The sequence below is a fragment of the Microcaecilia unicolor genome, chromosome 13 (genome assembly GCF_901765095.1).
Source record: "Microcaecilia unicolor chromosome 13, aMicUni1.1, whole genome shotgun sequence".
In the NCBI taxonomy this organism is placed as follows: Eukaryota; Metazoa; Chordata; class Amphibia; order Gymnophiona; family Siphonopidae; genus Microcaecilia; species Microcaecilia unicolor.
The window spans coordinates 89379844-89404816 of NC_044043.1; the positions used below are offsets into that span (position 1 = coordinate 89379844).

The 24973-nt window shown below is 41.6% G+C and overlaps 1 protein-coding gene across 5 annotated transcripts in view; it reads left to right on the top strand.

The window, feature by feature from the left end:
- The window catches only part of PRDM2 (PR/SET domain 2), a 108117-nt gene that overhangs the window by 41587 nt on the left and 41557 nt on the right, over positions 1 to 24973 (top strand). For 4 of the 5 annotated variants that reach the window (XM_030222057.1, XM_030222059.1, XM_030222058.1 and 1 more), the window contains exons 4-5: positions 1260 to 1363; positions 18448 to 18600. In XM_030222057.1, the coding sequence (XP_030077917.1) occupies positions 1260 to 1363; positions 18448 to 18600 (257 nt within the window). The remainder of the gene's footprint in view (positions 1 to 1259; positions 1364 to 18447; positions 18601 to 24973) is intronic. The other variant, XM_030222061.1, reaches the window with a different exon arrangement.

Genomic DNA, 24973 nt, shown 5'->3' on the forward strand with positions numbered 1-24973 from the left:
ACTCTGCCGAGTAAAGGGTCTTTCTTTCCACAGGAATGGTCTGCTATGCTGGGTGGCCCTAAGAGGGCCAGTGTCTGTCCTATCCTGTTGACTGCTCACAGGGTCATGGTTTTGGAACTCCTTCCTACTCAGGGTGAACAAACCAGTTCAAAATCCAAACATTAGCAAGACACTGTATATTTTAAGATCAGTTTCTATAAGTCCACAAGATAAGCTCCAGCCTCGGATTCTCCCCAAGCAATTTATAATCCATGGATTTTAATTGCCTACAAGTAATATTCAAATTAGATCTCAGAAAAATCCAGTACCATCTTTTTACTCTCCTTCCCTAGTTTGGGTGCTCCCAGCTTTAAGAGCTCTGGGGACCCTTGACAGCTCCTCCCCTTGGGATAGTTCTCACATAACAGGCAGTATCCCCTGCCCCATAGCTGTCAACCAGAAAGTTGTTGGTGAGGTTTTTTTCATCGACTAAGGGATTCCCTCTATATTTTCATATTTACATACCCTGTGGTTATGCAAAATTGTCTGCATCAGAACAGTCCATATGCTCCTCATCAGACATTTAGTCCTCTTCGTGTATCTCGGGTACCTCTACTTCCAGAGGGTTGGGTTCCTGAAGCTTTTCATGTCCCGCTAAACGCTCCCGTTCCCTAGGCCTGTTGGGAACCAATATGTATTATGTACGGATCCATGGAGGCTCATTTTCCATGGGGCTCTTCTCTTCACTAGCTCATCCCCTAGGAAGCTTCCTGTGCACTTGTGATGCCCCTCCCTTCCTCTCCTAATCCAGATTGGGAATTCTTTACTTCCTGGTATACCCTGTGTTCCCTTCACAGTCATTTCCCTGGGGATAAGGACTTTGGGGTTAGGCTTAAAGACTGAGGCTCAGGGATCCTCCTGATTATGACAATATATATATATCTCCAGTTCATGATCTTTAGATGGTGAGGTGGATATCACATTCTGCTTAATTTCGCCAATATTTTTATGCTAAATACTGACTTCACGTAACAAGCTTGTAGTGAAATGACATGTTTGAGAGGTTTAACTTGGAGTTTGGGTGGTTAGCAATGTAATGAAATCTTCTCACTGCAAATAAAACCTTTTGTACAGCTGCATGTACATTATTAAACCATGTGATAAATAGAATAATTATATTACTATCTTCTACACCATGGGATTTCCCATTCTTCTAATAAAATCCCTTCTGTTTTAAAGCCATGGCATAAAGTAAGAGCACACACTTAATTATTCTTCAGGTGTCTGGGCCACAAAGCCTATTTCAAGAGGAAGAAAGTTTGGACCTTTTGTTGGTGAGAAGAAGAAAAGATCCCAAGTAAAGAACAATGTGTATATGTGGGAGGTAAGAAGCTGGGAACTGAGCTGTTAATTAGGCCCAGATAATGCCCATCTGCATCTGTATTTTTTCTAGAGATTGAATTGCAAAATTTAATTTGGGTTATCTATCTTTTTTTATGTAAGAAAGTGTAATCTTTTGAAATCAATGCAACCAAACAATCTAGAGCTTAAGGAAGGGTAATTTTAGCTTAAAGAGTAAAATTAAGAATGTCATTGAAACATTTATTAATAACCAGCAGACCTAAATTGTTAGGATAATTCTGACAACAAACCTTTTATATCATCCATTATTTCAGATTGGCTACTTTAGTGGCATCTTCAATTTTGTCTTGGTGTCTTACTTTCTGATTGTATAAGAACAATTTTAATTGAAGCAATAATAAAGCTTACGGCAGTTAATATGATTATCAGCTTTTGTGAATACTCTCGTCATAGTTCAACAATGGAAATGAAAGAGGATGTATAAAAAGTTGAAGTGATCTAGAATGTTTCAAGTCTGCTTTTTAAGTTGAACTTTACCTTTGCTGGATTGTCTTCCATTGCATTCCTCTTCATTCTTTATCATAAAACCACCAGCAACAGTAAATACTTTTTACATAGTTATATTCTAGCAATTGAAACAGCTGAGAACTGGAATGCTGGTTCAAATTCCCTTTACCACTGGCACACTTATTTGAGCATATGCCTTGGTTTATTTAGCCACCACACGTAACTGTAGTCTGACAACTCAAGCGAGGGCTCTCTATATCCATTCTCTTTGATGTCCCAATGCTATAACCTTTTCATTTAACTTTTAAAATAATATACATTTGTTTACATGTATACGGGAACCCTCTGCAAACAGAGCCTTAGCTGGTGACTCATTTCACACGGGGAACTCTCCTCTATAATTCACAGTAATCATCACTGGCTTGTTAATTTCTAATATTTTTTTAGCTTGTCTTAGGATTTTAACATTGGTCCTTTTAAGATAAGTTTATTCTAATGATCATTAAAATGTTAAAATGCTAAGACTTAAGTTGGAAAAAAAATATTAGAAAGTAAGAAAGAGCCATAATAGTTGAATTTGGAGTACATAGTTCATGAATCATTGACTGTTAACACAGCAGTTACACAGTGCTTTATTAGGCACAACACATCAACTGCTGTGGCATGGGGGCAGAGAATGCGAGTGAAAGTGGCAGATAGTATGGTGCAATTAATGTCATCTCGGTAGATATAACTAACGTCATTATGTTACCTGCAATGCACTTAATACTAGAACGCTCACAGGGGTTATTTTGACCCCTAATGAAATCAGATTGTTTACCTTCAATTAATTTATGAGCAAATTATTTTGTGTATCTATAACTTTTCTTGCTCATTGGTGTGTTACATGACGTAAGTTTCAAGGGACTAAGTACTCTACTTTCCATGATATAAGTGGTCACACCTAGAAACCTAAAGGGGTCAAATTGACCCCTTTGACATTTCAGCCATTTTACTGTAGCTTTCTTCAGGGTGAAGAAGTGGAGTCTGTGTGTATGGTTTTGTATAATACTTCTCAGTCTGGTCTATTTGATGTGGGGAAGTCATTGATCTGTCTAATAAATTTAGCACCTCAAGAGGAAAAGGAAGGATGCAGGTCTTTGTCTATTCCAGTAGTTCTCAAACCTGGTCCTGGAGGCACCCCAGCCAGTCAGGTTTTCAGGATGCTCACAATGAATATTCATGAGAGAGATTTCCATGCAGTGGAGGTAGTGCATGCAAATCTCTCTCATAAATATTCATTGTGGGTATCCTGAAAACCTGATTGACTGGGGTGCCTCCAGGACCAGGTTTGGGAACCACTGGCCTATTAAAAAGGTGGTGATAACTCTTTGGTCACTGAATAATTTGAGCTTTGAAGTGCAGATGAGATCTTCGGTCCCAGGCATTGATTTTTTTTTTTTTAATCTTATATTTTTCTTTTGTATGAGTGGTTGCTAGGCTTTGTGTTGAGACCTATGTCATGTTGACATTTTCTGTGTAGACTAAAAGTGGACACAAGTAATTTCTAGTTTCTTCTAGAAAATTTCTGTCACACCCTTTTATTTTATTAGTTGACTTTTTTTTTTTTTTTAAAGAACGTTCTGTACATGGTAGTATTTCAGTATTGTGGCTTCCTTAATTTCTTATGGTAAACATGCCTTGTGGATGTCATTTTATAGTTTGAAGTTCTAAACTCTGGAATTTGTTGCCAGAGAATGTGGTAAAGGCGGTTAGCTTAGCGGAGTTTAAAAAAGGTTTGGACGGCTTCCTAAAGGAAAAGTCCATAGACTGTTATTAAATGGACTTGGGGAAAATCCACTATTTCTGGGATAAACAGTATAGAATGTTTTGTACTTTTTTTGGGATCTTGGCAGGAATTTATGAACTGGATTGGCCACTGTTGGAAACAGGATGCTGGGCTTGATGGACCTTTTGGTCTTTCCCAGTATGGCAATACTTATGTACTTATGTAAAACAACTTCAAGATTTGGATGAAGAAGATTTGTACAAAGAAAGCACAGATAATGGTGGATCAGATTTCAAGAGAAATGAGAAATATATGCCTAACCCCCCCAAGCATTTCAGATAGAGGCAATAGCGAATGATCTGCCAGTCTTTCGGAAAGCGAGGATTATGATTCAAGGCCCTCATCAATGAGAATGGAACATTTGTGGGTGTGCTAGCCATCCCATGCATTTAAGAGAAGCAGTCTGGAAAATTTGCTGCAATATCTTGAGCAGTCTTTAGGTTCTTGAATGACCTGGCAGATGATGTAAAATATATATTCTCTCTCCAGCCAGCAAAAAATAAATTGGTTCTGACGGAAGATGGGCCCAACAAAATTATTTCAAGAAACCAACACTTACATAAAATGTGAACTATAAGAAGGTAGCATGAAAAGCATATGGTGGTTGCTTATCGATGAAACTAACCACTGCCATATAAAGTGTACTGAAACCGAGGCAAAGAGACAGTTCCAACATGACAATTGTACAATTTCTTTCGGAGAACTCGATGCCTTAATCGCAATTAAGTCCTACAATGTAGATGGCCTTCCTGAGGAGCATCTTTGGACAACTGTATGGGGACACAGATATTTTTTTGGCACAATGCTATAAAATAAGATTTCAGGAAATTTTACAATATGTGCGGTTTGACATTGTTGATAAGATCAGTTTAGTTGAAGAGGGGTAAATTTGCATTAGTCTTCTGAAGTCTTGAACTATTTCATTGTTGCTTGCTTCAAGCCAGTTGAAACATGATGGTAAATAAGCATTGTTTTTCCTAGATAAAAGAGCTGTTTGTTGTTTTTGTTTTTTTTTTAGCAGAGAACTAATATATAAATCCAATAGGAGTACTTGGAATCGTTGAGTGAGGAAATTTTATAATCTTACTGGTTTATGATTCATGAACTGAATGGTTAAGTTCTTTCATGATTTGCCATGAAGTGCTTTTTAGTTTCACCTTTTTTTGGGGGGGGGTCTGAATTTGATGCAAAGTTTTAGACCAAGGACACACAAAGGGGTTGAAATGACAAAAATGTTTTATACTTGTGAGGAATAACACCAGTTGTTACGGATTTAACTGTAGGTACTGATAGGGAGCCAGTGAAGTGATTTGAGGAGAGGGCTAATGTGAGCAAAGTGACTCTGGTGAAAAATGAGTCATGCAGCAGAGTTTTGGACCGATAGAAGAGGAGAGAGGTGGCTAAGTGGGAGGCTGGTGAGAAGCAGGTTGCAGTAATCTAGGCAAGAGGTGATAAGGGTGTGGATAAGGGTTCTGGTGGTGTGCTCAGAGAGGACGGGACGGATTTTGCTGATGTTCTAGAGAAAGAAACGATAGGCTTTGGCAATCTGTTGAATATGAGCAGAAAAGGAGAGAGAGGAGTCGAAGATGACCCCAAGGTTACGAGCTGATGAGACAGGGAGAATGAGTGTGCCATCTACAGAAATAGAGAAAGGGGGAAGAGGAGAGGTGGGTTTAGGGAGAAAGATGAGAAGCTCAGTTTTGCCCATGTTCAATTTCTTTATCATGCATTAAATCTCATTACAGATAATGTGAGGTATATAGGCAGTGATGTTTAGGTGGTGATAACTGTATTGCACTGCTTGTTATATTAACATTTGGTAACTTTTTTCCTACGTTAACTATAAGGTGCTGTCCCCCCCACCCGTTCTCCATCTTGTTCTGTGTTAAATGTTAACACTGTAATTAGCATGTGCTGTTGAATTAATCTGCTTAACCAAAATGAGATCAAATTGGATGACATACATTTAGGTATTCAGTTTTTAAATTTTGACTCTTAATTTTTTTTTTATACTGCTCATCTAAAATTATTAGTGAGTCACAATAAAAAAAAAAAATAACAGCTCAGGACAAGGTGTTAAAATTTAATTGAAATCTGCTAAAATACAAATACTAAAACAATCATATATTACACAGCATAAGCATCCCTAAATAAAGTTAAGATAGAAAATGACTAACAAAATTATTAAAACAGTTACCCAACTGCCTGATAAAGAATTGGCAAAAAAGAATAAGACATAATGAATCCAGAAAAGAACAAATACCATTAACTTCTCAAGAAGACAATACTTAAACTCTGAGATATGTCATGAGTTTCCAACAGAAAGATAAATAAGAAAGTTCTATTCTTAGTTCCTTTAGAAGTTTATTCCACCATATTGGGGTTTTCCCTCTCAATAGCTGCCAACTAGCATTCTTGGGCTGATAGAATTCTTAGCTGTGTCCCCCCCCCCCCCCCCCCCCCCCCCGAAGAACATAAAGATCAATATGGGAAATTAACCTACAACACAAAGAAATGTGGGTCCCAAACCATACCTGATCTTAAGACAGAATTAAGAGTTTAAACACCCTCACTTGTACAAAGAGCTAATGCAGCTGCTCTAGGTATGGTGTTCCCTAGCCTACCTTGCTCCACCAAAGATTATCTTGGTGGCCATATTCTGCAACAGTTCTAAGTGGGCCATAGGCCTCTGAGGAAGGGCCAAATACACAAATTTGTAGTAGGGAAGATGAGAAGAGTACTATGACTTGAAATACCTGCATGAAATTGACATCTGAAACACAGGGGAAAATATGTTGACTCAGATGTAAGTTAATGAAAACGTTCTTGTACACAGAAGTCACTTGGTTCTCATAGAGTAAAAACAAAAATTATGGTCATCCCCAAATTATGAATAGTAGTGCTCAAATAGTATCTGGACTTCTCCCAGTAACAAGAATCGCTGTTGGGATGATTTTACCTTTCCCACCCAGGCTGATTTTGAGCAGATTCTCATTCATCGTGCCACTAACTTGACTAAAGCATTTCTCTATGCATTTATAACTGCTATCCAATGATTCTCCAAACAAGAAAACTATTTTGAGTGCCATTCACATATAGGGAATATACATCTAGCCCATGGAGTAGTAATCCCAGCAAGCTAAAGAAAAACATTTAACAAGCGGAGAGCCCTGTGGGACTCCCTGCTTCCTTCTCAAAGATTTAGACAATTTGTACCTAATGACCCTGCAAAATCATTCTGCTAAAAACCATGTTGGAGCCAAACCAGAAATGCCTGTTTCACTCAAGGCGACAGAGAGGTCCAGCTGCATCACAAGAGTGTCTAAGCTTGTGTCAGTAATATTCTGAGTCTGAAAACCTGGTTCTGTAGGATCTAATAAATCAAAACGATCCAGGTGTTGCAGTAACTTCAGTACAACAGTAGCTTCAAAAATTTGGGCCCCAAAAGGAATATTTAACAATTGGGTTATATAACTATTACAGTTGGCCTGATCGAGGCCAGATTTCTTTAAAATGAGACTTTCAAATAGAGGAGGGGTAATGTCCTTCTCTCAGAGCTTTGTTCATATAAGAAGTTAAATTACAAGAAGAAATGTGAGGGAAATCCTACAAAAAAAACAAAAAAAACAAATCCAAACAAATGGGGTTAGTAACATGGGGTATATACAATGGGACAGAGAAATATCCAGAGTACCTGAATGTAACTCACCTTCAGCTACTACTGAAAAAGGTGTGAGCAAAATCTAAATAAAATAAATAAATATGTATTACATAATTTTAATACTTCCAATACAATAAATATGTATATAAAATATATATACTATATAGTGGAGGAGTGGCCTAATGGTTAGTGCAGTAGTTGCGGACCTGGGGAACCAGGTTCGATTCCTGCTGCTCCCTGACGGTCGGCAGTGAGTTGAGATACTGAGGAACCAGATTCAATTTCCTCTGCAGCTCCGTGTGATCCTGGGCAAGTCTTGAATTCAGATACAGACCTCATCTCCACCTCCTCTTGGAGACCATTCCATGCATCCACCACTCTTTCCATAAAGAAGTATTTCCTTAATTACTCATAAATCTATCCCCTTTTATCTTCATCCTATTCTTTCCCATTCCAGAGCTTCCTGTGCATTTATGCCATGGAGTTATTTAAATGTCTCTATCATATCTTTCTTCTCCCACCTTTCTTCCGAAGTATACATGTTGAGCTTGTTAAGTATGTCCCCATATGCTTTATGATGAAGACTATTGACCATTTTAGTAGCTAGCCTCTGGACCCAATACCATACTGTTTTTTTTTATCTTTTTGAAAGTGCGGTCTCCAGAACTGTGCATAGCTCTCTAAAAGGGATTTCACTAAAGATTTATACAGAGACACTCACCTCCTTTTTTTTATTTTTTCATGCTAGCCATTCTTCTCCCTATGCATTCGAGCATCCATTTGGCTTTAGCTTTCTGTTTGGCCACCTTAAGATCATTGGATACATTCACCTCCAAGTCCTGCTCTGTGCACAGAAGTATTTCACCCATTATACTGTACTGCTTCCTGGGGTGTGTGTGTGTGGGGGGGGGGGGGGTGTTCAGCCTAAATGCATGACCCTGTATTTTCTAGCTTTAAACCTTAGCTGCCAAATTCTAAACCATTCTTCAAGATTCGCTAGATTCCCTCCTCATGTTATACACACTGTCGGAAGGTATCTACCCTATTGAAGGTTTTGACATCATCTGCAAAGAGGCAAATCTTGCCAGTCAGCCATTCTGCAGTATTGCTTACAAAAATGTTAGATGAAAACAGGACCAACAACTGATCCTTGTGGCACACTGCTGATAAGCTCCCTTCCCTCAAAGTGACCATTTACTGCTACCCTTAGATACCTTCCGTCAATCAGTTTCTAACCTAGACACTTTAGGGCACATACCAAGGGCACTCTGTTTATTTTTTAGCTGCCTATGCAGAACTGTCTCAATGGCTTTGCAAAAATCTAGCCACACCACATGTAGCATTCTCCCTCAATCCAATTGTCTGGTCACCCAGTCAAAGAAATTAATTAGATTCGTCTGACAAGACCTATCTCTAGTAAAACCATGCTGCCTTGGGCCCAGATTCTAAAAACCTCACTATCCTATGTTTTAGAAGTGCTTCCATTAGTTTACTCACCACAGAGGTCAGCTTTTGTGGAGCTGGACTAATCCGCCCTTGTCCACTCCTCTAGGACCACTCGACTCTAGAGAAGCATTGAAAAGGTAGACTGCAGAGCCGCTAGAACTTCGCTAAGTTCCTTTAGTACCCTTGGATGTATCCAATCCTGCCCATATCACTTTACCTTTTAGTTTAGCTAGCTGCTCACACAAACACACACTTCTGAAAATTGTTCAAGGCCAACTACACTTCCATTCCTACTTGTGTTTGTCTCTTGCCTTCCTACTCCTAGCCCTTCATCTTATCCTCATCAGCTCACATATTTTTCCTTTTCACTCTTGAGCCCCAGAATGCCAATTTTTCACTTTTACCATCACTAACGTATCTAAAAACAATGTCTTATCCCCCTCATTTTACCATATTGGCTATTTTTTCTTCCATTTGTATCTTTGCTTTCCTGACTACTTTACCGGATTCTCTTTGCCTTTCCAGATATTTTTGCCGTCTTCCTCTTTCTGTAATCTCTTGTAGTTTATGAGGCATATTTTCAAAGCACTTAGCCTTCCAAAGTTCCATAGGTTTCTATGAAACTTTGGAAGGCTAAGTGCTTTGAAAATATGCCTCTATGAAAGCTAACCTCTTTCCCTTTACCTTTTCAGCTTCTGCTTTTGAGAACCAAAGTGACCTTCTTTACCACTTGTATTTATTTTCCTAAAATGTTTGCCTTTTAAAATATCTCCTTTCAGTTTTTTCCATTGCTTTTCTACTTCTTCCCGGTGTTCTTATCTAGCTAACAACTTCTTGAGGTGTTCCCCAATATTAATAAAGGGTAGTGGATGCATGGAACGACCTACCATCGGAGGTGGTGGAGATGAGGACTGTATCTATCTGAATTCAAGAAAGCATGAGACAAGCACCTGGGAGAGGAAGGGATAGTAGATGGTTGGGATGGGCAACTGATGGGGGTGTTATCTCAATGCCACCAGTACACCAAGTCTAGCATGTGTCCTTTTTCATAGGTTGTAGATTTGATCACCTGTGTGAATCCCAGTGTTGCCATTGTTCAAGGAAAATGGTGGTGTTGTCTGGAGCTTCATTATGTAGGTTAGTCTCCCATAATCAGTAATCAAGGGAAGCTCAGGGTTACCACTGACATTCTTGCACAGATGTGTTGTGACGAGGTGCTTGGTAGACCATGAGCAGCTAAAATGTTTTGAGGATACAACAATCTTAGAGAGAGAAGATCGTTGGTGGTCGAGAAGAATCAAAGAGGTAATAGAGATAGCAAGACATCCTAAAACTTCAGTGGATACAAAGGGCTTATCTTAAAAGCATGGCAACAGCTCATTTCAAAATAAATTTAGCACAAAAAGAACTGGCACTGAGGACAAACGGTCTTCTTCCACCCCCTGCCCAAAGTTTCAGAATATAATCTACAGAAATTTCCCCCCCATCCAAAGTCTGAACTGTTCCACTGAATTTCCAGCCTCATTTCCCACCAGAATTTAAAAAGTGTGACCAATTTTCCCGCCAAAATTCAAATTTGTGACCAAGAGACTTTTCTGCTTCAATTTCCTGCCGAAATCTGCCTTTCTGAGGAACTTGCCCACTTCAAACCCCAACCAATTAGGTTTGAGAACCCACTGTATAAAGACAAAGTGCAGTCCCCACAGCACGATGGCTGAAATGTCAGTTCCACACAGCAAGACCTGGACAACTGCAACAATCATGATGCCAGCCACGGAGGCCTAAGAGCAATGAACAAAAGATTCAATATGCCTCCCTGTGAAAGGCACTTTGTAGCCTGTTTTCCTTTACTGAATGCTAAATAGCATTTCTCTGTCTCCAGTTGAATCTTATATTGTCTTACTGAGGGTAATTTAAGTTGCTGCTAGGTAATGTGTGTTTTCATGCACCCAAGTACACGCCTATTTGACTTTATAAAATACTGGTGTAGGTGCAAAAATGCACGTATATGTATCCAACACTTACACTAGTTTGAGGGTGGTGTGAATGTTAGTTTATACTTTTTGTAAGTACGAGCATAAATAAGTTTTATATACTACATGTGTAAGTGTGGACTTCTCCTCCCATGCTCTTCTTCTGTGCACACTCACAGTGAAAGTACACACCATAAAACTTAGACATGCACTTTCAGGCTTAGTCAATATTTAAGAGGCTGGTTACGTGTGTAAGTGCCTAATACTAGCATTTATGCGTGTTCTTACTGCCTGAGACTAGGCAGCGCCTTATAAAATTATCTGCATTACCATATATACTCGAATACCAAACTGATATTTTGGGGCCCAAAAATGGGGGTCTCTGTTTATAGCTGAGTCTCCACCTAATAACCTACTACTACTACTATTTAGCATTTCTATAGCGCTACAAGGCATACGCAGCGCTGCACAAACATAGAAGAAAGACAGTCCCTGCTCAAAGAGCTTACAATCTAATAGACAAGAAATAAAGTAAGCAAATCAAATCAATTAATGTGTACAGGAAGGAGGAGAGGAGGGTAGGTGGAGGCGAGTGGTTACGAGTCAAAAGCAATGTTAAAGAGGTGGGCTTTCAGTCTAGATTTAAAGGTGGCCAAGGATGGGGCAAGACGTAGGGGCTCAGGAAGTTTATTCCAGGCGTAGGGTGCAGCGAGACAGAAGGCGCAAAGTCTGGAGTTGGCAGTAGTGGAGAAGGGTACAGATAAGAAGGATTTATCCATGGAGCGGAGTGCACGGGAAGGGGTGTAGGGAAGGACGAATGTGGAGAGGTACCGGGGAGCAGCAGAGTGAGTACATTTATAGGTTAGTAGCATTGTCCTCTCCCTTCCCCAAGGTGTCCTGCTGCAGCTGGCTGTATCCCCCCTCCCCCACGGGGCCTACCTTACAGCCCTGGTGGTTCAGTGGTGAGCTGGGGCAGGAGCAATCCTCCTATGCTTCTGCCCTTGCAGTCTCCATAGTGAAAATGGCTGCTGCAAGTTCCTTCAGCAATCTCGCGGCAGCTGTTTTCACTAAGGAGACTGCATGGGCAGAAGCATAGGAGGATTGCTCCTGCCCCAGCTCACCACGGAACCACCAGGGCTGTAAGGTAGGCCTAGGGAGGGAGCCTACAGGGGGGGAGGAGGGTTCCCTTTATAACAGAGGGAGCGAGCGAATGGGAACTTTCAATTTATTTGGGGGGGGGGGGGGGGGGGGGAGGTGCTAGGGACTGAGCCAGCCATGGAGGGATGGAACGGCAGGAATGCCAGATGCCACGGGGGAGGGAGGGAAGGAAGGAGAGACAGTTTATATTCAAGTACCAGTAATTCCAACTGTTTATATTCAAGTATCTCTTCATTTTCAAGTGTACAGTGCGGTGTACGTCTAGTAGCGCTATAGAAATGATAAGTAGTAGTAAGTTAACATTTTTCTCCTAAAAAGAGGGGGGGGGGGAATGTAATCGCAGTTTATATTCGAGTATATATGGTATGTGTACCTTAAGCATGCTGCTTGTTCTGTTTCTCAAGCAATCGTACAAATGTATAGGTGCACTGTTAGCTAAATTTATATGGATTGCACGTCTGGTAAAAACTGTTATTAAAACAGAAGTTCAGCTACAGAGGTTCAGCTAGAAAAAAGAGGCACCCTGTTGCGAGAGAACTGTGCTGCAAAATGTGAGTATATATCGTAGGATCCTGCAGTTACTGATATGAGATGTTAAATATGAAAGAATCATATTGATGCTTCTCTAATGTGGTACCTAAGACATTAAGTTAGAGAGATAATTGTCCCTTTCCTGTCAGTCCATTTTGTTATACTGCCTCATTGTGCTCTGTCTTAAACTCATTTAAATAGTTTTTGAGCTTGTATTAGGATGAACATTTACATCATATGCAGAGTTATGAGTGGAGGAGTAGCCTAGTGGTTAGAGCACTGGGTTGACAACCAGAGAAGCCTGGTTCAAATCCTGCTGCAACTCCTTGTGATCTCAGGCAAGTCACAAGTTTCTGTTGGCTTAGACTAAGAACAAGGAAATACCTGGTACACCTGATCGAATTCCCCTTGAACAACTATTGAAAAAGATTTGAACTAAATCCAAAATCCCTAAAGCTCATTCCATATATGAATAGCGCTGGTGTATTCGTGTAGAGAGCTGCACGGGAACGGGGCTAGCGGGGAATCCTATGGTTACTGTGGGGATCCCGCAGGGATGAGCCCAGGTCCGTGGGGATGGACCCAGGTCCTGCAGTGATCCCGCAGGGACGGGCCTGGGTCCTGTGGTGATCCTACAGAAGTGTAGGTGAGTCCAGTCATGCCTCGCCTCCTCTCCAGCCATGGGTGCCCTCCCCGAATGTACATCAGTACATTCTAGTGGTCTCTTACAAGCAGGAAAGATTATTATTATTATTAGCAGCAATTGTATAGCGCTACCAGACGCACACAGTGCTGAACACCTGACACAGAGAGACAGTCCCTGCTCAATGGAGCTTACAATCTAAAAATACAGACAGACAAGGGCAAGGGAAGTACTGGGTGAGAAGGAACAAGGGGAGGGCAATTGAGTAGTGGCTAGGAGCCAAAAGCAGTGGTGAAAAGGTGGGTTTTCAGCATAGATTTGAAAACAGGTAGAGATGGAGCTAGACATACAGACAGACGCCAGAGGGTGGTGGTGAATGGAATTCGCTCGGAGGAGGGAAAGGTGAGTAGTGGAGTGCCTCAGGGATCGGTGCTGGGGCCAATTCTGTTCAATATATTTGTGAGTGACATTGCCGAAGGGTTAGAAGGTAAAGTTTGCCTATTTGCGGATGATACTAAGATCTGTAACAGAGTGGACACCCGGGAGGGAGTGGAAAACATGAAAAAGGATCTGAGGAAGCTAGAAGAATGGTCTAAGGTTTGGCAATTAAAATTCAATGCGAAGAAATGCAAAGTGATGCACTTAGGGAATAGAAATCCACGGGAGACGTATGTGTTAGGCGGGGAGAGTCTGATAGGTACGGGTGGAGAGAGGGATCTTGGGGTGATAGTATCTGAGGATTTGAAGGCGACGAAACAATGTGACAAGGCGGTGGCCGTAGCTAGAAGGTTGTTAGGCTGCATAGAGAGAGGTGTGACCAGCAGAAGAAAGGGGGTGTTGATGCCCCTGTATAAGTCGTTGGTGAGGCCCCACCTGGAGTATTGTGTTCAGTTTTGGAGGCCGTATCTTGTTAAGGATGTAAAAAGAATTGAAGCGGTGCAAAGAAAAGCTACAAGAATGGTATGGGATTTGCGTTACAAGACGTATGAGGAGAGACTTGCTGAACTAAACATGTATACTCTGGAGGAAAGGAGAAACAGGGGTGATATGATACAGACGTTCAAATATTTGAAAGGTATTAATCCGCAAACGAACCTTTTCCAGAGATGGGAAGATGGTAGAACGAGAGGACATGAAATGAGATTGAAGGGGGGCAGACTCAAGAAAAATGTCAGGAAGTATTTTTTTCACGGAGAGGGTGGTGGATGCTTGGAATGCCCTCCCGCGGGAGGTGGTGGAAATGAAAACGGTAACGGAATTCAAACATGCGTGGGATAAGCATAAAGGAATCCTGTGCCGAAGGAATGGATCCTCAGGAGCTTAGTCGAGATCGGGAGGCGGAGCTGGTGGTTGGGAGGCGGGGATAGTGCTGGGCAGACTTATACGGTCTGTGCCCTGAAGAGCACAGGTACAAATAAAAGTAGGTACAAAAAGCAGCAAATATGAGTTATCTTGTTGGGCAGACTGGATGGACCGTGCAGGTCTTTTTCTGCCGTCATCTACTATGTTACTATGTTACAGGCTCAGGAAGTCGATTCCAGGCATAAGGTGCCGCGAGGGAAAAGGGACGAAGCCTGGAGTTAGCAGTGGAGGAGAAGGGGGATGACGAGAGATTTGTCTAGTGGTCTCTTGTGGGCAGGAAAGATCCCCACTCTTTTTTGCCCGCTGCTGCTATTTCTTTAAAATGGCTGTGAGACATCAAGCAGCAGCCTCGCAAGACTTCTTGCAAGGTCACCACTTGAAATCTCTACAGCCATTTCAAAGAAACAGCAGCAGCGAGAGGATTGGTGGCAGCGGGCAGGAAAGAGTGAGGATCTTTCCTGCCCACAAGAGGCCACTAGACCACCAGGATGTACTGAGGTATGTTCATAGAGGGCACCCAGGGCTGGAGGGGGGAGGTGGATAGATGGAGTCATTCATGGGGGAGCATGGGTGGGAAGGAGTGAGGAGGCTGTAAAAAGGAAGGGAGGGAGAGGTAAGGGGGGGCGTACATGGAGATGGGGGAAGGGAAAAGGGGAAATAGAGCGCATATCGGAGTGGAGGAGTGGCCTAGTGGTTATGGTGGTGGACTTTGGTCCTGGGGAACTGAGGAACTGAGTTCGAGTCCCACTTCAGGCACAGGCAGCTCCTTGTGACTCTGGGCAAGTCACTTAACCCTCCATTGCCCCATGTAAGCTGCATTGAGCCTGCCATGAGTGGGAAAGCGCAGGGTACAAATGTAACAAAAATAAAATAGATACTATTGGAGATTCTACATGGAATGTTGCTACTATTGGAGATTCTACATGGAAGTTACTTAACCCTCCATTGCCCGATGTAAGCCGCATTGAGCCTGCCATGAGTGGGAAAGTGCGGGGTAAAAATGTAATAAAAAAATAGAAGGGGATGGAGAGGAGAGGGGGACATGCTGCTTGTGGATGGGAGGGAAAGAAAGAGGAACATGCTGCTTAAGGATTATTTGCTTTTTTTTTTTTGGAAATGTGCATCTTTAAAATTTTTTATTTAGCAGAGTATGGAAGAAAATGCATTTATATTACTTTCACCAGTATTTATAAAATCTGGCTTTCTTTTGGTGTGTGTGTGTGTGGGGGGGGGGGGGGGGGGGTTGTCAAGGTGACTATGCGGTGAGGTGTGATACGGGGCAGTGCTGGGTGGGCCAGGGGTGGGAATGGAGGGGATTACGCTGGGGATGTGCTAGGTTCTTGCAGGGACATGTTAGAATTTTGTCCCCGTGCAACTCTCTATTCCAGTGTCCAGTTATTGACAGAGAAACTACTACAAAAAATGTTTTCCTATGCTGCTTGAATCTTTCCATTCTGCTGATTTATGTGTGAGTAGTACCTATTGCTTTGCACCCTTTTTTTGACATATGAGTAACTGCTGAAGACACCCTCTCATTTAGAAAAAAAAAATCCAGTTCATACTCTTTAACTCCTGTGTTGTACATCATCCAGTTAAGCAGATGGGGCAAAGGTGAAATGGGTCCAAAATTAAAGAGAAAAGGAGACCTGCACAGTTACAAAATGAGATAATGGAGGGCATTTCAGAATTCAGCATTGCATCAGTAGTTAAAAGTGGAATTCAGTGATCTGTATAATTAGTTACATAAGTACATAAGTATTGCCATACTTGGAAAGACCAAAGGTCCATCAGGCTCAGCATCCTGTTTCCAACAGTGGCCAATCCAGGTCACAAATACCTGGCAAGATCCCAAGTTAATAGTTTAATAAGTGTACTGACAGAGGTTGCTGATGTCAGATGAGCAAACTTGTATATCATAAAAGAAATGAGCCCTATGAATATTATGATGAAGTCAGTAATTGTAGTATTTGCTGGAGAGTAGAAACACATTAAAGCCCCTTCATTGAGGGGAAGTAGTTGAGTTTGCTGAGTTGTACATGACATTATTGCAGCATTTTACAAACTCTGAAAATAGTTTTCAGCAAAAGCTTATATGCCAGTTAGAACAAATTATGAAATCCTATATAGCCAAAGTTCTGAATGGGAGTGAAGCCATTCTTTAGTGAAGTGGAACATTTTTGAGCTCGGGTACCATAAAATAACTTACTGTGATTACCAGGTTGTTAATCAGTGACACTTCATACATCTTTATTTGAGAGTCGGGCCTCTGTAGTAGCAATGTTGTTCACTACAAGTGCCAGAGATTTTCACTATCTGTGTAGTAAAGAATTTTAAGCACTGCTCAAGACCATACTGGCAATGTGTGAATCCCAGTGAATGTCCCAGGCGTATGCTGTTTTGAGATCTTTGCCACTATAGCTGTTCCCCTAGCTGATGCCATCTCCTGTTCACTAGAATGCTGGCAGGTCAGGAGCTGCAGTGGCTTGCATGGCACAAGTATTAGTGACAAGCGACTTACAAATAATCCTGGTCAAATGAGTACCAAATTATTTTTCAATGTAAATTTTTAACCTTTTTTTTTAACTAATTTTTCTAAAAATCGGGAGGAAAAGCCTCAACAGACTCCTTGGCAACCGATCCGATCAATTCTAGGAGTTCTTACTGTCATCATTGGCTAACAAACCTCCCCCAAAAAATATTTATTTAAATGTGATCCAAACAAACTCTTTACTTAGCTTTAAAGATGCACTGACTTCTCAGATTGCCATTTCACGGCCAACAATGGCCAGAGTTTCAGTAATTTCGTCAGGGTCCGTGGAACACAAGCTTACTCCACTCCGTGGCTGTTTAAACTCAGCTTTTCATAGCATCAGAAATAATGGGAGTTTTTTTTTTTTTAGCCAGTGATGACTAAGAACTCCTAGAATTGATCGGCTCGGTTGCCAAGAAAGGAGTCTGTTGAGGCTTTTCCTCCCGATTTTTAGCAGCTATGGCACTCATTTGAAGAGGATTATTTCTAGTTGTTTGTGACATAAGCTATCGTCGTTGGTTCCCTAAACATGTTTTTTGTAGAGGATACAAATATTAGTGAGGGATGAGCTACTCTTATTTTAGGAGAAAAGGGGCCTTGCTCGTCGTCCTGGCCGCTGCACCCTTTGGAGTGGAGGAGTAGCCTAGTGGTTAGTGCAGTGGACTTCGATCCTGGGGAACTGAGTTCAATTCCCACTGCAGCTCCTTGTGACTCTGGGCAAGTCACTTAACCCTCCATATCCCCTGGTACAAAATAAGTACCTGAATATATGTAAACCGCTTTGAATGTAGTTGCAAAAACCCCAGAAAGGCAGTATATCAAGTCCCATTTCCCTTTCCGGTTCGCTGTGGCACAGTTCATGAGCTTCACTGCTTCCAATTGCAGAATAATATTTAAAGACCAATGCATATAACATACTGATGCAATAAATAAGTCTACGTTAACAGAATTATTCCGGTAGATGAAAATAACGTAGAAATGTAGAATCACTATAAAATCATCCATTGACACTTGAACAGTTTCACCTCCATGAAAAGGACCATTATTTAGTTTAATTAAAGAAACTATTTTTCCCCTTGCATGAAGCTAATTTCTACAGTTGAAGGATACATCTTATTATACCTTTAAATTTGTTGCTGAACCCAATGAAGTGTTAAAAGATTGAAGCACATAATTTGTGCACTAATCTTTATTTGCAAATTGTGTAGCAGTATTGTATAATAATTGGTTGTAATGTGCTGCTCTCTTGGCATGTAAGGATTTCTTCTGTGAATTAGCTGAATTATTTTGTTTTAAATGTATTAATCTGTTTTGAGTACCCAATGGTGCTTTACAGATATTTATATAGTTGAGTTTAATGCCATGAAATGTACATTTTTATATTTGCTTTCCATTCTGAAAGAGTGCATACGTGATTTTGGTGCAGTAGGATCTCTGGTGAGTAAATGGTTATTTCTTTGTGTTTAGGTATATTACCCAAATTTGGGATGGATGTGTATTGACGCCACTGATCCGAAGAAGGGGAACTGGCTACGATATGTGAATTGGGCTCGTTCGGAAAAGGAGCAAAATCTGTGTCCATTGGAGATCAACAGGGCCATTTACTACAAAACCCTAAAGGTAGCAGTATCCCTGTCAAAGAACAGCATGGCCTGGGGGCCATCTGGATATTTTTCTTTATTTATTTGGTCCTTTTTTTTTTTTTTTTTTTTACTTGAGTATTTTTGAGGAAGTATGAATAAAGAAGTACAGATATAAAATGACCCTTAAAACCTAATACTGGACTGAAATATTTTTAAAATTTGAGTGTATGTTTAGTAATTCCATCTTCATTTGCATTTTACTGAAATTGAGGTTTACGAATGTGTTACTATTGAAACCTGTTGCTGCAGAACATGGTTACTGCTTTGTTAAAGCACTTTCTTCCCTTATGGGGCCTCAAATTAGTTACTCTAGGTGCACATGCCTTATTCATTGTTTGCTGCAACTTGGTATAGCATTAAGACAGCAGTAAAAAAAAAAAGAAATCAATTTTGTTAATTTTTCAGTGAAGAACAAACGCAGGGTTGCATAGACCTTCTATGTTTTACCTTTCTGTGTCTAGGAGCATCCAGGCTCAAAGGAAATGCTTGTTTGCTGAGAGAGTAGTAAATGTCTGACATAGCCTACAAGCAGAAATGGTGGTCAACCAAATGGAGGAAAAATTTAAGCATGCTTGGAATAGTAGGTAGACAAGATCGAGTGGGCTTTATTATTTATTTTAAGGAACATGTCAAAAATGACTTCATATAAATTGATATGCAATTGAGTGAAGTCACGTGCGCCAGAATTTTTGTCATACATATGCCAAATATTCCACAAACTTGAAGCATCATAAAAAAAGGTAAAAGTCAGAGATATCAAATATATCTGATTCTGAAGTATGAACTAATGAAGCTCAGATGCCAATTTCAATGGTTACCCTTTTTGCCCAGAAAATGCCTGCTTTGAGCTTCTGTAAGTCTCATTTATTCATTTGTAGTTCATGTTGGATAAGTGTTCCGGTACAGCCTATAAGTATATTTCATCTTTGTGGCCAATTGACATATTTGTGTAAGGGGTACCGTGTCTTGGAGCAGTCTGGCTGTTCATACCCCTAAGGGCTCACAGAACCTTTATTTTCTCCTGTTTCTGTCTCCTCCTTTACTCAGTACATTCATGTTCTTCTCCAATAGAGTAGGTTATTTCCGGGGGGAAGGGGATTTCCCTTCAAAGCCCAGGTGTAGCTTGTCCCTCTACCACAAATACTAAGACTAATATGGGGTGCTCCAACTAACTTTCCTAATGACTGGTGCAAAGCATGTAGGGATGCATTCAATAAATGTCATCCAAACAAGGCTCTGGAATGATCAGCTCCAAGCTAGTATTCTGTAAAGGGCGTTCTTTACGGATTGGCCTTGATAGAATACAAGCCCAGCGCTGAAGAGGCTATTCTGTTGTACCACTGGCAGTGAAAACACACTACAGTTTTGCTCCACATTAGAGTACTCTTGCAACTGCTATCTATAAGCAAACCTTAGTCTGTGTTTGAGCAATAAATTGAGCACATGGTGGAATGAGTTTAAGATAGGCATGGGCAAACAGTTTTCCAATTGTTGGCCTGGACTCAGAGCCTTGTTGGGGATGTGTTTTTCTGAAAAGATTCTCTTTTATGACCAATGACATTGGGGCAAGTATAGTTGTAGGACAGGCAATGAGATGAGCACCTGCGAGAGAGGACAGCTTCCTTAATGGTGAGCACACCTGTCCTCCTCCCCACTAATGGAATTGAAGCAACAGGAGGCAGCAGTGGCTTAGACGAATGAGTATTAATTTCCAAGACTTCTGAAGCAAGAAGGTAACATCCTCTGGTCAGGAGCTAATTCTTTGATTCATTTGTTATGACCTGGTAATCATCTAAAACCCTTTATGGGCAAGAAAGACTTGCAGAAAAGTTCTGCCTAAGAAGGATTATGTTGGAGAATGTGTAGCTTGCTGTTTCATATTTGGAAAATGTAGTAACTTGAGGATAAATGCCTTACAAGAAAATGTAGGGACTTTAAAACAGAAGTTATTCAACAGGAAAACATGGTGTTTAAATGCTATTAATTGGGTGAACGTGTTTGAAAATTTAGTTGATCATTATTAAGCTGTGAATTTTCCGAAGACCATCTTATTCTTGGGGATAAGCAGCATGAAATCTATTTTATTCTTTTGGGATTGCCAGGTACTTGTGACCTGGATTAGCTATTGTTGGAAACAGGTACTGGGTTTAATAGGCCATTTGTATGTCCCAGTACAGCAATGCTTAGGTACTTATGACACTTTATCAATCATTAATTCCTTGTCATTAGCAGCAGACAAATCCAGAGACTTGTGGGTTATGACCATCTACCAGCAGGTGAAGCTAGCAGTGGCATAGCTAGGTGAGGCACCAGGGTAGCGGCCGCTCCCCCAAACGAAGTTCTGCTGGCGCCGGGACCTATTTTTTTCGTTGTGTAGCACTGAAAATGTGCACTGGTGCCGGCGGAAATCCGCTCTCGCTTCCCCCTGCGCCGTCAACCTGTCTAAACCTGGCTACGCTTCTGGAAGCTAGAGGGGCATTTTCGATAAGACGTCAAAATCCGATTTTGGACATATTGCAGAAAATGTCCAAAAATCCAGTAGTGAACATCGCCATTTTCAGACCAGAAAAAGTCCAACTTTTTGTTTTGAAAATGGCCATTTGCTAGATGTTTTTATGCTCAGTGCATCTATGGTGGACCATTTTCAGAAAAAAACAAAAAGAAAATCCAAGGGGGTGTATGGGGGGCATTCTTAGTAGGCTGGCCACACACAGACATCCCAGCAGAACAGTGGGGCACCGCAGTGGATTTCAAATAATCCCAGTTAACACATCTCACCATTACCCCCTTATATTGTCTGGTGAGCCCTCCAAAACTTACCAAAAATCTATTGTACGCCGCTACAATAGCCCTTAATGCTTGCAGGTGTCACCTATACATAGCTACAGTAGGTTTTTGGTGAGTTTTGGAGGGCTCACACTTTCCACCACAAGTGTACTAATTAGAATGGGATATGGGCCTGGGTCCCCTTCTCAATAGTGCACTGCACAAACAACTAGGTTACTCCAGGGACCTGCTTACTCTCTAATAGAACTGGCTATAACATCTGAAGCTGTCACAGAGGCTGGTATGTATTCTTTTACATCTTTGAGAGGGTCAGTGACTACTGGGGGGAGTAAGAGGGGTCAAGCATTAAATCCCTCCAGTGGTCATTTGGGGAACCTTTTTGTGACCCTAGTCATGGTTGAAACGGGTCTAACCAAACTGTCTAACTTGGCCCTGGACATTTTTGCTTTGTTCCATTATGGCAGAAAATTTGTCCAAGTTTTGGGAATGCCCAAATCCGACCCCCAACAAGCTCCCTTGTGATTTGAATGCACTGTATACGAACTGCATAGAAAACCATCTTAAACATAGCAATTTGGACATTTTGGTAAAAAAAAAAAAAGGGTCCATCTGCCACTTTTTGGATACTTTTCTGTTTTGAAAATAGGCCTCAGAGTACCAAACTGAATTCTGCCACATTGGACAGTATGCTTCTTGGTCAGTCAGTATTCTCTATTTCCAGCAGGTGGTGGACAGTCTCTCAAAAGCTCCTGGTTTCTCCTGCTTTTGTGGCTCCTGTTCCAGGTTCCTTGGTACAGTTGAACTTGATGGTCTGTAGGCCAGTAGAGGTGCCTGACTTGGGATACACCTGGTGGTTCCACTCCCCCCGCCCACCTGCCCCTTCCTTCCTCCTCCTCACACAACTTTGAAACAAAATGCTGGAAGAGAGCAGATTTATGGCATTCTGGAGGAGTGTCATAATTTGTTTCATTTCTTTGAAGGTGTGAATAAACATCTGGATAAACGGTTGATGTAGTGTATCTAGATTTTCAGAAAGTTCCTCATGAGAGACTCCTGAGAAAATTAGAGTCACGGGATAGGAGCAAGGTTCTGATGTGGATTAGGAATTGGTTTATTGGACAGAAAACAGAGGGTAGGGTTAAATGGTCATTTCTCTCAATGGTGGAGGGTGAACAGTGGAGTTCCGCAGGGGTCTGTATTGAGACTGGTGCTATTTAACTTATTTATAAATGTTATGGAAATCGGAATGACGAGGGAGGTGATTAAATTTGCAGATGAGATAAAACTATTCAAGGTTGTTAATACAAATGCAGACTGAAATATTGCAGGAAGACCTTAGGAAATTGGAAGACTGGGCATCTAAATGGTGGATGAAATTTAATGTTGACAAATGCAAGGTGATGCACGTTGGAAAGAATAATCTGAATCACAGTTACCTGATGCTAGGGTCCACCTTGGGGGTCAGCACTCAAGAAAAAGATCTAGGTGTCATTATAGATATGTTGAAATCTTCCACTCAGTGTGCGGGGGTGGCCAAAAAAGCAAACAGGATGCTTGGAATTATTAGGAAAGGGATGGTGAATAAGACCGAAAATACTATAATGCCTTTGTATCGCTCCGTGGTGCAACCGCACCTTGAGTATTGTGTTCAGTCGCCGTATTTAAAAAAAGATATAGTGGAATTAGAAAAGGTTCAAAGAAGAGTGACAAAAATGATAAAGGGGATGGAACTCCTCTCATATGAGGAAAGGCTAAAGAGGTTGTGTCTCTTCAGCTTGGAAAAGAGAAAGATGAAGGGAGATATGATTGAGGTCTACAAAATCCTGACTGGCATAGAACGAGTAGAAGCAAATCTATTTATTTTTTTATTCGTTCCAAAAGTACAAAGACTAGGAGACACTCGAGGAAGTTACATGGAACTACTTTTAAAACAAATAGGAGGAAATATTTTTTCACTCAATGAATAGTTAAGCTCTGGAACTCATTGCCGGAGGATGTGGTAACAGAGGTTAGCATATCTGGGTTTAAAAAAAGGATTGGACTAATTCCTGGAGGAAAAGTCCATAGTCTGCTATTGAGACAAACATGGGGAAGCAACTGCTTGCCCCAGGATTGGTAGCATGGAATGTGGCTGCTAATTGGGTTTCTGCCAGGGAAAACAGGATATTGGGCTAGATGGGACCATTGGTCTGACCCAGTATTGCTACTGTTATGTTCTTATGGGTGTGTCTGCACTCCTGCAGCTGTCTGGATTCATCAACTGATCAGAGTCAGGCCACCTGTGAGTACTGTAAGGCTGGCAAAATTGTGAATATGAAATTTCATTCTTCCCTTCTGTCAGGTTTGTTCTGTTCAGATTAGTGCACCTGCAGTGGTACACTGTTTTCTTTTTGAATGGCCTGTGTGGGGGTTTGCCTGTGTTTTCGGGACAGTACCGTTGGGCCAGCGCAGGAGCTATTTTGGTTCACTTTTTTACAGTACCTTTCTTCAGTCGGTGGCAGCCATTTTGTTCACAGGCTGTAAAAATGGATTGCTTTCTCCTTTTCTGTTTTTGCAGCTTTCGGGCCATTGTGGTGCGAACGGTGTCAGTTCCCATCATTGGCAGAGGTTTGTTGTCTGCCTTTGTGGTTTCAGATGTATGCTCCTTTTCGTATGGCAAATTCCCGGACAGAAGAAGCCCGGACTGCTGGTCACTCTTGGCTTCTCAGCTGCCCTTGCAGCCTTATCTTCTGTGGCTACTCCTCCCAGCTGCATTTTCAGTCTGCAGCTCACTTCTCTTTCTGAGGCTTTGGGTATGCTGGCGTGGGCTGTCCTCTTTCCCTGGGGGGAGATTTTCCTTCTTGCCTCAAGCTAAGGGGCAACGTCTCATCACGGTTGCTTGGCCTGCTCTTTCCCTGCTCCATAGGCAGCTTTAGGCTTGTGCCTAAGCTTGTAGAGGCGTTTGCTGCCCTCTACTGCATTTACTCCAGGTACTGGGTTGTGGGGTTTCTTTGATTACGGAGCACAGCTCCTTGTCTGGCTCTGGGGTGCAGCTCTGTCTCTGGGCGCAGCTGCATGTCTGGATGAGGACTACTGAGCCATTCGTGGAGACAGAAGTGTACCCATCTGTGTGCACAACAGACACTGTTTCAAGTTTGTTTTTTTAAAATTTGTAATACTGCTCAAGGGCAAACCATCCAAGCGGTATACAGCATAAAATACAATAACAGGACAGAGAGAAAGAAAAGCAAATGCAACCCCCCCGCCCCCCCCCCTCAAACACACACACACTCTGTTGATCCCAGGACTGAAGAGCAACTAAGATGACAGACTCTTGTTCTGGTCTCGTCCTTGTTATCTGTGACTTTCCCACTTTATTGGGGAATCTGTTCTAACTGGGGAGCACGCCTCCGGTGTTTCTGTAGTGCACAGCTCAGCCCTTTCTGTGCGGAATGTCGCTTGCTGGTGTCGTATTTCAGCTCATTCTATGTCTATAGGGTTTTGCTTGGCTCTGAGCCTGGGGCTCAGTCTCACATATTTCGGGCCTCAGCCTTATATGACAGGATCCTCATCTTACATCGGAG